Here is a 14,254-nt window from a genome sequence, read left to right as displayed (position 1 = left end):
GAGGGGAAGAAAAGAAAACGTCAAGAGGAAGCAGAGGACTCCGAAATCCTGCAAAAGAAAGATGCCTCTCTTTCCGAATCCTCTCCCGCACAACCCCAAAGCGAAACCCTGGACACCATGCTGAATGACACAACCAAAGAGATCAACGCTTTGCTATCAAAATATGCTCACATTTTAAGTGAGAAAGCAGCAACTGATGCTTCTTGTGAGAAGGAGGTAGAAGGAATCACCAAAGAGGCTTCTTCCATCAAACACCACTTGATCTCAAAAAGAGAAAACGTCAGGCACCTGCTCTGTAAGATCGGAGGCCCTATGCAAAGTGATTTACTGCCATCGTCACTGTGAATTCGTACATTTGGTAACTCTGCGCCTGCACAGTGCAGCTTTTGGAACCTTCTAGAAGATAAAATAACCTTTTAAGCCTAGCTGGTCCCGCCCACTCCCCCCTTCTCGAGTATATATGGCCTGTGGGCGGGGCCAGCCAACAGTTCTCTTTTCTGCGCTCATGTCAGCAGCTTGAGAACCTTTCGTCTGCGAGCTTTCTCTCTCTTTATTGGCTTTTTGGCTTACTGGACTGTTTTTTGGACTAAGGTATTTGGATTACGATTATTGGACTCACTCTTATCTACTCACGTACTTGATCCGGACTGTTCGACTACTCCAATTTCTCCCTTCCTGACCCGGCTCGTTTGACCACGATCTGCCACTATGTCCACCACCTCTTTTAAGAGGTGCTCCAATTGTCCTAGCACTTTGCCGGACACAGATGGACATTCTTTATATTTAACCTGTTTGGGCGAGGGTCACCTCACCCAATCCTGCCCAATTTGTGCGGCCTTCACCCCGCGAACACGGAAGGACCGGGAGCTGGGCCTCGTGGTCAACTGGGAGAAGTCGAACCTGGTGCCATCCCAGCGTATCCAGTTCATCGGGGCACTCCTGGACTCCATTTCCGAGAGGGCATTCCTCCCGGAAGACCACTTCACCAGCCTTCGGGAACTGGCATCGCAGGCCATGATGGTGCCGTACCTGCCAGCAAAACAGTTCCAGATTCTGCTGGGCCACATGGCATCAACCACATCGGTCATCCCCTATTCCAGGTTGCGTATGCAGCCACTCCAGTACTGGTTCCTGTCCAATTTCAACCCCTTGATGGACAGCCCCTCTACCAAACTCCCCCCCCCCCCCCCGCCACATGTTTGGTCTTCACTCCAGTGTTGGCGGGACCCGGCGTGGGCCTGTTCAGGGCCTGTCTTTTCACGTTCCTCACGCCACAAGAACAATTACCGCGGACTCTTCCCTCACGGGTTGGGGTGCGCATTCCCATGGGCTAGTGGCTCACGGTACTTGGTCAATGCTCGAAGGCACCCTTCACATAAACGCACTAGAGCTTCTGGCCATAGAAAAGGCCCTAAAGTCCTTCGAGATGCTAGTCACAGGTCAGGTAATACACATTCTCACTGACAACACCACGGTAATGTATTACCTCAACAAGCAAGGAGGGACACACTCCCAAATTCTCTTATCTCTGACCATGAGAATATGGGACTGGTGTTTGGACAGAGGGATACACTTGTTAGTGACCCATGTGCCGGGGGAACAAAATCTTCTGGCAGACTCCCTCAGTCGGAATCCACTAGCCCACCACGAATGGTCCCTACATCCGGAGGAAGTCCTCAGACTTTTCAGGGCCTGGGGAACTCCGGAGGTGGACCTGTTCGCAACTCGCTTCCATGCGAAATGCCCTCTCTTCTGTGCAAGGACCCATGCCTCCCTAGGGAACGGTTGCTTGGGAGATGCCTTCCTCCACACATGGACGGGTCGGAGAACCTATGCCTTCCCTCCGTTCCCGCTTCTGCTACGTGTCGTAGCGAAGGCCCGGAGGGACAACGCCAATTGCATCCTAATCACACCTTGGTGGCCGAGACAACCATGGTTCTCCCTGCTACGCCAGTTGACGTGGGGAGTCTTCACTCGCCTGTCACTGAGGACAGATCTGTTAACATCACAAGGGGGTCAAGTGCTGTACCCAGAGGTACACAAACTGAGGTTGACTGCTTGGCGGATCCTACCCCCTGACGGCCTCGTCCTCCAGTTTGTCTCATTCGGTACTGAACATCATCGAGGCAGCGCACAGGCCGTCTACCAGACGATCCTACCTCTATAAATGGTCACGCTTCGATCCTTTGCTAGGACTCGAGGAGTTGATCCTAAAGTTGCTACTGTTCCCATGATCTTAGACTTCCTGGTGTCCCTGTTGGATGCTGGCCCGTCATACCCTTCCTTAAAGTATTATTTGGCCACTATCGTGGTTTTTCAGAGAAAAACTGGCCTGGTTTCTTATTTCACAGATCCTTTAGTAAAAACCTTCTTGAGAGGGGTCATGAACACTAGACCCACTGTAGCCCCCATCATTCCTTCATGGAGCTTGGAGCTCGTGCTAAACTCATTGATGAAGTCCCCTTTTGAACCTTTGGCGTCTGCTAGTCTCCCTTGCCTTTCGTGGAAGACTGCTTTCTTGGTCGCCATCACGTTGGCTAGAAGGGCCAGCAAACCTTAGGGCTGATCCACCTTACATCAAGTTTCATAGGGATAAGGTGGTTATGCGGACTGACATAGCCTTCCTTCCGAAGGTTTCTATAAGTTTTCACATTTCACAGGATTTGGTATTACCGGCCTTTTTTCAAAATCCCACTTCACCTCTGGAAAGGGGTTTGCATCTTCTTGATGTCCGCAGGGCACTTGCCTTTTATGTGGACAGAACGGCGTCTTTTAGGAAATCCCCCAAGTTATATTTGTAAAATACCACTCTGACGTTTTGGGTTTACCTGCCTCTTCCCAAAGGCTGTCAGCTTGGCTTGTGTCCACAATACAATTGTGTTATCGATTGGCTGGCAAGGACCTACCTCCCCGTTAGAGGACACTCTACAAGGTCAGTTTCGACGTCTACGGCCTTCTGGAAAGGCGTCCCCTTGGATGTTGTGTGCCGGGCGGCCATCTGGACTTTGCCTCTTTCATTTGTGACTCATTACAAGTTAGACGTTGCCTCAAGGAGAGATGCCCAGTTTGGGAGAGCAGTCTTGTTTTCTGCGGTGACATGACACCCGCCATCCATGGACAGTAGCTTGCTACTCTACCAAATGTACGATTCACAGTGACTACAACAGGAAATTATAAGTTGCTTACCTGTAACTGTAGTTTCCTGAGTAGTCACCTGTGAATTCGTACATACCCGCCCATCCTCCCCTCGAGTTCATGCCACGTCTTCTGGCTGCTTTGCGGCGGAAGAGAACTGTCGGCTGGCCCCGCCCACGGGCCATATATACTCGAGAAGGGGATGGGCAGGACCAGCTGGGCTTAAAATGTTATTTTATCTTCTAGAAGGTTCTGAAAGCTGCACTACGCAGGCGCAGAGTTACCAAATGTACGAATTCACAGATGACTACTCGGGAAACTACAGTTACAGGTAAGCAACTTATAAAAATGGGTCATCTGGCAAATGACTCGCACGGATAGAATTGAATATCAGCTCTGTGCTAATTGAGAATGAAAACACATTTTACATGCTTTGATTCTTCTATGTTTATATCTCACTGAGTCATGAAGTGGCTCATGACATTTCAAAGTAATATGAAAGAGTTATAAGTTGTGATTATAAAATAGTTAATTACAGTATCCTGTACTAGTGTTATGTACTACCGAAGGACAGATAGCTAAATCTTGTGGAGGCCTTCATCTCAAGCAGATTTCCTTTAAAGCAGGGGTTGGCAGTTGTAGCTCTTCCAACACTGAAAGAGTAACTATCATCATCCCTAAAGAGCAGAGATAATATTGAGGCATGGTGTGAGTCCAACAACATCTGCAGTGTTGTCCCTCGTCCAATGTCGAGGTTCATCATGCCAAGATACTTGAAAAATGCTTTGAAACCTTTTCCCAGCACAACTGGGTTCCAGGATCTAGGTGTATTTGATCAAACTTTGAAACTGTTTGTGATCATTGGTCTCTGAGCCATGTAGAACATAAAGTGGTTTTCTTTCTTCAACACTTCTGTATGTTTTGTTGCTGTTTTGGACATCGAGTGCTTGGAATGACACACATCTAATCACACTTTCCAAAATGTACATTGTACTGACCTCAGCTGAGGAAAAAGTGTCCAGGCAGGGAAATGTCATGTTAATAACCCTTATGGAGCTCAGTCCGTCACTACCGCAAGGTTATTTTGCATAAGATGGAGATGGTATAAGGAGTATCTGTTGCTGTGGCCTTCTTTAAAACGAATTCCACATCAGCAGTGCTCACTTTTTAATTTATTCAGTAGCTGTTCCTGCCTGAACATTGACTAGAGAGTAATAGACTCCTTTCATAGCCAGTAGCTGCTGGTGTCTTCCATGTTCTATGACTTTACCATTTTGGATCACAGCTATACAGTCTGCATTCTGCACTGTAGATAAGCGGTGAGCTATTACGATGCAGGTACGCCCTTGTCTGGCTTTATCCAGAGCCTCCTGGACAACCTGTGGAAAACAGATTTTTAACAAATACATGAAAACAATTCTTATTTTCCAGTCCATTAAAAGCATATGTTGTGAAAATCCTGTAATTCTTAATTTTAAATGCACAATGATAGAATGGAAATGGAAGTGCTATGTTTTAAATATGAAGTCATCAAAATATATGAAATGTAACTCCCATAACTAAAGGGTGGGAACAAAGCAAGTTGTAGAGCAATACATCTGAAGGCCCCCAGTTTCAGAAAAGCTACCATAAATGGATGTTGAAATGTGTGGTTTTTCAGAGGTAGCACTGCAAAGCCTACCTTGGTGATTACACATTTCCCATTCCTATTTCATAGAATTAATTCTAAAGGAGGAAACTAAAGTATGTTTCATTTCTTATTTAGATGACTAATCCAGTACAGGATACAAAACAAAATGCTTCGGCCAATAGTCCATCTAGCTGACTAATTGTCTCTACCAAGAATGGACATCTTTGCTAGAGCCCCCACTCTTCTAAGGCACAGAATAACAGGAGGAGCCACATTGACCCTATAGTACAGGCATGGGGGCTGCATGGTGGGCCAGAGTGGGGTGGATGGGCTGGGAGGGAGGGAGGTCTCCACAAGCACCCTATCTGCCCTTTCCTCCCCTTCCTCTTCTCTTTTGGAGGCAGAAAGTGAAGGAAAGACAGGAAAAGTTTGAATCCCAAAAGAGTCAGGATGAGATGGTGGACGGGAGATAAAAAGTCTGCCTTTAGACCCCGTATTGTCTACCCCTGATAAATAATTCTACAATCCTAGAGATGGAAGAGACCCCCAAGGGCCATCTAATCCAACCACCTGCCATGCAAGAAGGCACAATCCAAGCACTCTCAAAAGACAACCTCTGCGGAAAGCCTCCAGAGGAGAAGACTCCACCACACTCCCAGGCAGCCTATGCCACTCTCCAACAACTCTTACTCTCAGGAAGTTCTTCCTAATCTTTTCAGTCAAATCTCTTTCACTGCCATTTGAAACCATTGCTCCCTTGTGCCCTGGTCTCTAGAGCAGCAAAAAGTCAGTTTCCCCTCCTCAATGGGACACCCTTTTAAATCTTGAAACATGGTTCTCATGTTCCTCTCTCGCTTCTCCAAGGTAAACATCCCCCAGGAAGAAAGAAGGAAGGAAAAAAGGGAGGGAGGGAGAGAAGGATGGAAGAGAGGGAGGGAAGGAGGAAAGGGAAAAGGGGAGGAAGAGGAGAATGAGAAAGGGAAGGAGGGAGGAAAGAGGGAAGAAAGGACAAAAAGGTAGAAGTGAAGGAAGGAGAGAGAATGAGGAAAGTAAGGAAGGGAGAAGGAAGCAGGAAGGAAGGATAGGATGGTGTGAGAGAGGAGTGCCTGAGAAAAGAACCCAAGGGGCCACATCCGGGCCTGGGTTTGCCCATACCTGCTATAGTAGGTTTGGAAGTCAATGAAAACTAACTGTGATCTAGTTTCATTTGCAGAACTAGTATACTTTACGGGGCCATACCTAATTGCAGCTGTTGACCTGCAAACCATTCATGGCTTATACTTACTAACAATGGATCACTAAAGTTTCTAACTGGAATCTTTCCTAATCATAACAGGAGGTATATACCCTCCCGATCCCTTGCAGCCACTCACAGTGATCACATTCAGATGGTTCAGAGATACATTTGACTACGTCCCTATAGCCAGACGAGAAACTGGTATAGGATTCTGGTGGATCTCAGCAATTGTGTCATCATTTCATGTCTGGCTGAGAGGATGTACCCAAGCGCTATTCTCTTCCAGCTTGCTTGTGGCAAATCACCGAATAGTTGTGTGCAGTGACTGCCAGTGACTTTGGTCACTGTCGAGGGAGAAACATATAAAGGAAACTGACACATGTGCATGTCCCTAACAGAATGCTGGCTGGTATGTTAGAAGCATGATATAGCATGTGAAGCTACATTGTACGATATCAGTGGGGTTTCTGTTTCCAATGCACATAACATCAAGGGGGATAGTTACCTTTTCACTTTCTGTATCAAGTGCAGAGGTAGCTTCATCCAGAAGAAGAATTGTTGGCTGACGGATAAGAGCACGGGCAATAGCAATGCGTTGTTTCTGGCCTCCCGAAAGTTGAGTCCCTTTGTCACCAACAGCAGTGTTGTATTTCTACAGTCAGTAAGTAAAATCGGATACCTTAAATCCAATGTGACGTACCAGCTATACAGTAAGACTGGTTTATGCTGTATTAATAACTGACCAAGAATTCTGAGGTTTGCATTTATAAAATGCCTGATCATATGGCCTGCTAAAATTTCTACTACTGTACTGTACTTTTCAGGCACAAGAACAACGCAAGGTATTAAGTTGCTAAGAGTACAATTTCATCACATTGTACCAATTTTCCTCCAAACAACACGTTCAACAAAATGAGCATAAGATAAACAATTACTACAATTCTGTGGAGAAAAAAATATTTTACTACACCAGGCACTTTGCTAGCTCTTCTGTGAGGTTGCAGAACAGCAACCCTCGACTGTTATACAATTGTAGAATTCTAATTCCAATAGATATAAGTCAAAAGACATTAAAACCCCAGCAGGATTCCATCTAATACTTTAATGGACAATAATGTCTACCAATCCCTCAGCTACAATGGCCAGTAAACATTTTGGCTGGGACATTCTGGAAGCGATATTCAAAACCGTAACATTTCCAAACTTTGTTCTTCAGTACTAAGTGAAGTAATAAGTCTGAGTAGTTGCAATATGTAATTTTTTACAATATGATCTGGTTTGATTTTCATATCTACGCAGAACTGAATCCCAAATACAAACAACTAAAGTTTACTCTTAAGCATATCTACTTAGGATTCAGGTGAACAAATGTTGAAATTGTGCTTACGTCTGGTAAAGTTTCAATGAAGGAGTGAATGTTGGCTGCTTTAGCCACTTGGACGATTTCTTCAAATGGCACCTCTCTGCTATTGTCCCCATAAGCAATATTCTCAGCAATACTGCAGTCAAACAAGACTGGTTCTTGAGAAACAATCCCAATCCGGGATCTCAACCACTGGACATGTAATTGCTTTGCGTTGTGACCATCCAGGAGCTGGAAAAGAAAAATAGATAAGGTTTCTGTAGCAGAGAGTAATCTGCCTTTCTCCAAACCAGTCCCCCTCCCCTCCAAATATCCACATTCTGTGATAAGAGGTCTGTCTCTAGGCAGTTGCTGGTCCTTCAGATGATTCTATGTTCAACTTCCTTGTCCTCCTTTCAGTCATGCTGGCCACATGACCTTGGAGTGTCTACGGACAATGCCGGCTCTTCGGCTTAGAAATGGAGATGAGCACCAACCCCCCGAGTCGGACACGACTAGACTTAATGTCAGGGGAAAAACTTTACCTTTACCTAAGGATTCCTAGAGAAGTGCTATGCCAGGTTTTTTCACTTTTGCAGGGGTCCTGTGCCTCTAAATGTGGAGGGATGACTATATTTCATTTTTTCTGCTTTAATGTTTTAAGTTCCTAGACTATTTTATTATACACTGCCTTTCATATAGGGGAGGATATAAATGTTCAAGCAAGTGAACAAACAAACGAAATGGGTTAGTCACAAAGGTAACAGAATGCTGGACCAGGCAGACCTTTGCTTAAACCAGCAGGACTGTTCTTAAGCTCAACAACAAATAAAACAGCAGCAACAGATAGGGCTTTGGTGAAAAGCGCAGGGCATGAAAATTAATCAAATGAAATCCTCCTAAAGGCCAGCAATGAGATCCCCCGTGTATATTTCCTAGGGCAATATTATCTGACATTTAAAGTGTTCTTTATTACAAATAACTTTGAAGTGAAGTGAGATCAAAACATGCTAAATGCCAAGTGAGAGCTGGCATAGCCCAATGACTAAGTTATAATTTTGACTTTACTGGTTGAAATAACACCTCACCACTGATTTATTTTATTTTATTTTATTTATTTAAGTAAACATACATTTGCAAGTATTTGTTGCATATAGTGCAATAGTAAAGGTGAAGGTTGTCCCCTGACATTAAGTCCAGTCGTGTCCGACTCTGGGGTGTGGTGCTCATCTCCATTTCTAAGCCGAAGAGCCAGCGTTGTCCGTAGACACCTCCAAGGTCATGTGGCCAGTATGACTGCATGGAGCACCGTTACCTTCCCGCCGAAGAGATACCTATTGATCTACTCACATTTGCATGTTTTCAAACTGCTAGGTTGGCAGAAGTTGGGGCTGATAGTGGAAGCTTCCGCCGCTCCCCGGATTCGAACCTGCGACCTTTCGGTCAACAAGTTTAGCAGCTCAGTGCTTTAACCCACTGCACTACCGGGGGCTCCTCATATAGTGCAATACTTTCTATCTATTAATGTTCTATAATCCTTTGTCTCATAATATATTTCTATTAAGGGGTCACAGTCTACTATCTAAATATTACATAGAAAGATATAATAGATTCTTACTTTATATCCACTTCTTCCTTGTCTACAGTCTTATAGGATCCTCTATATATTTTTAATTGATTTTTTAAAGCCAAAGATCAACACTTATACTGGTCACAACAACCAATTTTTGTTGCCCAAGACCTTCTGGGTTTCATGTGAAATAAGAAAAATGAAATTGCATCCTGCCTGTCAGTTATTTACATTATGATTCATAACAGTAGCAAAATTACAGTTATGAAGAAGCAATGAAAATAACAATGGTTGGGGGTCGCCACAACATGAGGAACTGTATTAAAAGGTCACTGCATTATGAAGGTTGAGAAACACTGTATTACACAAACATGCTTAAATATCTAAAGGGTGAAAACAGACACACATAAAACAGTACATATGGCCTCAAGACTCCTCCAGCTGGGACCACAATACCAGTAAATGTATATTTCGTCTGCCTTAATACAGTTAACTGCAGTGTGGCCAGGGGTCCTTTCTTCTTTGTCATGAGGCTTAAGTGCCATGTGGCTTTAGCACTATAACTAAGAGCGCCCGGGGGGGGGGGGGGGAAGAGAAATTTTCAATCTAGTCACCAAAAATCCAATGTGGGAAGGAAGGACAAAAGAAAACCTGAGTGACAAAGGGTCAACACTTTATCAATGAAACTATATATTGAAAAAATACAATGGCAGGAGAGTGTTTTCATCTTGTGCTAAAAATAAAACCTAAGGCAAACCCCAAACCCATACTACTTACCACTTCTCCATTGAGGGGGTCATAAAATCTTTCAAGCAGCTGGACCACTGTGCTCTTCCCGCAGCCACTGCTTCCCACAAGAGCCAACGTCTGCCCTTTCTCCACAGCAACCTTCAACCCATTGAGTACCGTGACATCGGGTCGGTTGGGATAGTTGAAGACCACATCCTTCAAGGCTGTGTTGCCATCAAATTTTTCCTGGAATTAAAGCAACATGCTTTTCAGGGCAAAAGAAATGGCCGAAGGACTTCATGGGAATACACAACACTAAGCGCAGAATCAACCCTCTATGAAAAGAAGGACTCTGCTCATGGAAGCTGCCTTCATGTCATTTTCAAGGATACAAACAACCATAGCTCAGTCCTTTCAACAGAAGGCCACCTAGTCCTCTCAGGAGTACTTTCAGGGAGCTGGGAAGGCTCTCATGGGATGGAGCAGAAAGGAGGAGTCTATGTCTCCCAGACCAGTTGCACATCCAACTCAGAATCCAATTTGAATGCATTGGAAATGCCATGGAAATTGGAAAAGGGTTGGTACTGACATCAACGCCTCACATTTCATTTACTGTTTCACTTACTCCTTAACTTCCAACATTTCACATAGGAAAACTGGAGGGCATATGGCAAACTGACATCAGAGTGTGGTTAAGGTGGCAGAACATAATAACGAAGAATAATTCATAAACTAGGGGCATCATCCCATGAAGGGGGAGCCCCCAGTGGAACAATGGGTTAAACCCTTGTGCTGGCAGGACTGCTGGCCAAAAGGCTGGTGGTTTGAATGCGGGGGGTGGGGTGAGCTCCCATCTGTCAGCTCCAGCTTCTCATGAGAGAAGCCTCCCACAGGATGGTGAAACATCAGGGCGTCCTCTGGGCAACATCCCTGCAGACGTTTCACCTCCATCTATGGCAGGCATCCTCAACAGCGTGAGGATGCGCACAAATCCAAATATCCTGGTATGTGGAATCTAGCAAGAAATAGCCAAAACAAATACAAATCTAGCAGGGCAAAAGGAAAGCAAAACGGGGATCAACTTACTGGTTTCTCTCCCTTCTCACTGTAATTATCTATTAAGGGTTCTCTTTCAAACAGTGCAAACAGATGAGCAGCAGATATCTTGGCTTTGGCATAGTCTGGTGTAAATGAAGATGTCTGTCCTAATGCCATGGCACCAAAGACAATACAGGAAAATACCCTGAAAGCACAGAGCAAAAATGGTATTGTGGTTAGGCTGTGTTGTTGTGAAGCCATTTTACACTTTTTGGACATTCATCTAGTACCTCGTTTTACAGGGCAGTTGTGTTGTCTGCTTTGTCGCTGTTGTTTTGTTCTAAGCAAGAGGCTGATTACTTCATCACATGGGGCTTTTTAAGCATCCTAGGACATTTCCCTGCCAGACCAGCGACGGATGGGCATGCTGTCCATCACATGACATCACTGGACTTCTGGTAGAGGCCCTGCTCAAAACCAGAGTGGAAGCATCCTGTAAAGCTTCCCTCTAAACATGGGGGCCTGCCAGTATTATACTGGCTCTAATGGAGCCAGCAGAGATCTGCGCCACTTCAACAATGTGATAGGGGAAGCATCACTGTGACAAAGCAGTGAATGGGGTGACAGAGTCGCCCCTAAACCCTGTCACTTTGCCACAGAGGCTGGCAAAACAGCATGGGGGAGTGAGTTCCCTATGGGATAAAGTCCTTAGGTCAGCATTTCTCAACCTGGAGGTCAGTACCCCTGGGGCGGTCGCGAGGGGGTGTCAGAGGGGTCGCCAAAGACCATCAGAAAGCACAGTATTTTCTGTTGGTTATGGGGGTTCTGTGTGGGAAGTTTGTCCCAATTCTATCATGGGTGGGGTCAAGGGGCTCTTTGATTTTAGGTGAACTATTAATCCCAGCAACTGTAACTCCAAAACATCAAGGTCTATTTTCCCCAAATATTTTCATCAGTGTTCACAATTGGGCATATTGAGTATTCGTACCAAGTTTGGTCTAGAACCATCATTGTTTGAGTCCACAATGCACCCTGGTTGTAGGTGAACTACAACACCAAAACTCAAGGCCAATGCCCACCAAACCCTTCCAGTATTTTCTGTTGGTCATGGGAGTTCTGTGTACCAAGTTTGGTTCAATTCTATCACTGGTGGAGTTCAGAATGCTCTTTGATTGTAGGTGAACTAGAAATCCAAGAAACTACAACTCCCAAATGACAAAATCAAATCCCCCCCCCAACCCCTCCAGCATTCCAATTTGGGTGTTTGTGACAAATTTAGTCCAGTGAATGGAAATACACTCTGCATATCAGAAATTACATTACGATTCATAACAGTAGCAAAATGACAGATATGAAGTAGCAACAAAAATAATTTTATGGTTGGGGGTCACCACAACATGAGGAACTGTATTAAGGAGGTCATGGCATTAGGGAGGTTGAGAACCACTGGTGTAGATGGAGCCGCCCTGAGTCGGGGGGTTGAGAAGGACTGAGTACAAATGTTTGAAATAAATAAATAAAACAGATGGAGCCAAAGTAGACACTTAACCCATTATGACCCTCATTACCCATTGGGGTTATGTTGTAAGACCTCTAACTAATATCTGAGGCTGAGAATCACTCCCTTAGGTGCTCCATTGTAATTCTATGGGTAACTTGGAGCAAAATTCAATCTTAGAGTCATGCTGAAAGATCTAGAATGTCTGGAAAGGTGTCCTCTCAGGTAAAACAATTTCTTTATTCATGGTTTTTCACTTGCACCAGGAACCTGTACCCATAACCTCAACTAGTGAGAAGGTTCACTATATAGAGCATTAGTCCTCAACCTGCGAGTCCCCAGATGTTTTGGCCCTCAACTCCCAGAAATTGTAATACCTGGTAAACCGGCTGAGATTTCTGGGAGTTGTAGGCCAAAACATCTGGGGACCCACAGGTTGAGAACTACTGATACAGAGGTTGAGAAAGGAAGGTCACTTGTGTCTTGAAGGTGGAGCAGGAAGGCTGCTGCTCCCAATCAAGTGTTTATTCTGTTGAGAGCAGACCACTTCCTGATCTACCCAGACATGATAAAAACAATATGGAAACCATCATTTCATTCTCAAGGAACTTTGATATATATAGGTTGCTTACCTGTAACCGTATTTCTTCGAGTGTCCATCTGCGAAATTCACATCTATGGGTTTTCCCTCGCGCATGCGCAGAAATCCGGAACATTCTAAAGTTTAATGAATAAAAAATGATTATTCTAAGCTCCGCCCACCTCCCCGCCCCCTCGGTATATATGCCGTCGCATGTGGCTGAGAGGTAGTTCCCCAGCGCTAATCGCAGCTAGGTCTATAGCATGACAGAGGGGAGGACGGGCGGGTTGTGTGAATTTCGCAGATGGACACTCGAAGAAATACGGTTACAGGTAAGCAACCTATATTTATTCTTCGTGTCCTCTGCGAAATCCACACCTATGGGTGAATAGCAAGCTACTGACCTGGAGGTGGGTCATGCCACGCAGGAAAAAAGGACAGCTCTGCCAAACGCAGCGTCTTTCTTTGCTTGTATGTCCAATTTGTAGTGTGAAGCAAACGTGGATGGAGTAGACCACGTAGCTGCTCTACAGATTTGGTCCAACGGGACTCCACGAAGAAAGGCCTGAGAAGTGGACACTGAACGTGTAGAGTGGGCCACAATATGAGAAGGAGGTTCTTTGTTTGCCAATTGGTAAGCTAGACGGATTGTTGAAACAATCCACGAGGCCAGCCCTTGTGAGGATACAGGGTGGCCTAGCATGTCTTTTCTGTATTTCAAAAACAACTTAGGGGATTTTCTATAAGTGGAGGTCCTATGAAGGTAAAAGGAAAGAGCCCTCTTAACATCGAGGGAGTGTAATGCTACCTCCAACGGGGAGGATGGGTTAGGAAAAAACGCCGGCAGAATAATATCCTGCGACATATGAAAATTCGAAACAACTTTGGGTAAAAACGTAACATCGGTCCGGAGGACCACCTTGTCATCATGGAACCTAACATAGGGAGGGTCAGAGCGAAGGGCCGTAAGCTCGCTCGATCGTCTAGCAGACGTAATGGCCACAAGGAATGCCGTTTTCCAGGACAAGTGGGAAATGTCATTGGAGGCCATGGGTTCAAAGGGAGGTTTTGACAATTGTGACAATACTAGTTCTAGGCTCCACTGAGGGGAAGGAAGGGAGGTAGGAGGGTGAACATTTTTATAGCCCTTGAGAAACAATTGAATCAGGTGATCCTGAAAAAGGGACGGCAAGCCGGACTTTTTGCGATAGGAGGATATTGCTGCTATGTAACACTTAACTGAGGAGAGGGAGAAATTTTTTTCGGAAAGTAGCACCAGGAAGTCCAAAACCACAGGAATTGGTGCTGAGAAGGGTGTGTATCCCACTGTTCGTGTAAATTTTTCGAATGATGACCACTTATATAGATATGACCTCTTCGTGGTCGGTTTATGGGCGGCTAAAATTATTCGTGAAACTTCGTCCGATAGGTTTATTGTGGTCTGATCCTCCACGCCGTCAGGGAGAGGGAGCGGAGGTCTGGATGGAGGACTAGG

General features: G+C 45.1%; 1 protein-coding gene across 2 annotated transcripts in view; it reads right to left on the bottom strand.

Annotated features, from left to right (window-relative positions):
• Nucleotides 1–4,290: 4,290 nt before the first annotated feature.
• Nucleotides 4,291–14,254, bottom strand: part of ABCB1 (ATP binding cassette subfamily B member 1) — a 74,430-nt gene continuing 64,466 nt past the window's right edge. For both annotated transcript variants that reach the window (XM_067470316.1, XM_060782324.2), the window contains exons 24-28: nucleotides 10,730–10,886; nucleotides 9,692–9,889; nucleotides 7,390–7,596; nucleotides 6,508–6,654; nucleotides 4,291–4,514 (exon numbers count right to left, since the gene is read on the bottom strand). In XM_067470316.1, coding sequence (XP_067326417.1) covers nucleotides 4,308–4,514; nucleotides 6,508–6,654; nucleotides 7,390–7,596; nucleotides 9,692–9,889; nucleotides 10,730–10,886 — 916 coding nt within the window. In that variant the 3' untranslated portion in view covers nucleotides 4,291–4,307. The remainder of the gene's footprint in view (nucleotides 4,515–6,507; nucleotides 6,655–7,389; nucleotides 7,597–9,691; nucleotides 9,890–10,729; nucleotides 10,887–14,254) is intronic.

The sequence above is a fragment of the Anolis sagrei genome, chromosome 6 (genome assembly GCF_037176765.1).
Source record: "Anolis sagrei isolate rAnoSag1 chromosome 6, rAnoSag1.mat, whole genome shotgun sequence".
Lineage (NCBI taxonomy): Eukaryota > Metazoa > Chordata > Lepidosauria > Squamata > Dactyloidae > Anolis > Anolis sagrei.
This window is presented reverse-complemented; position numbering and strand designations above follow the sequence as displayed.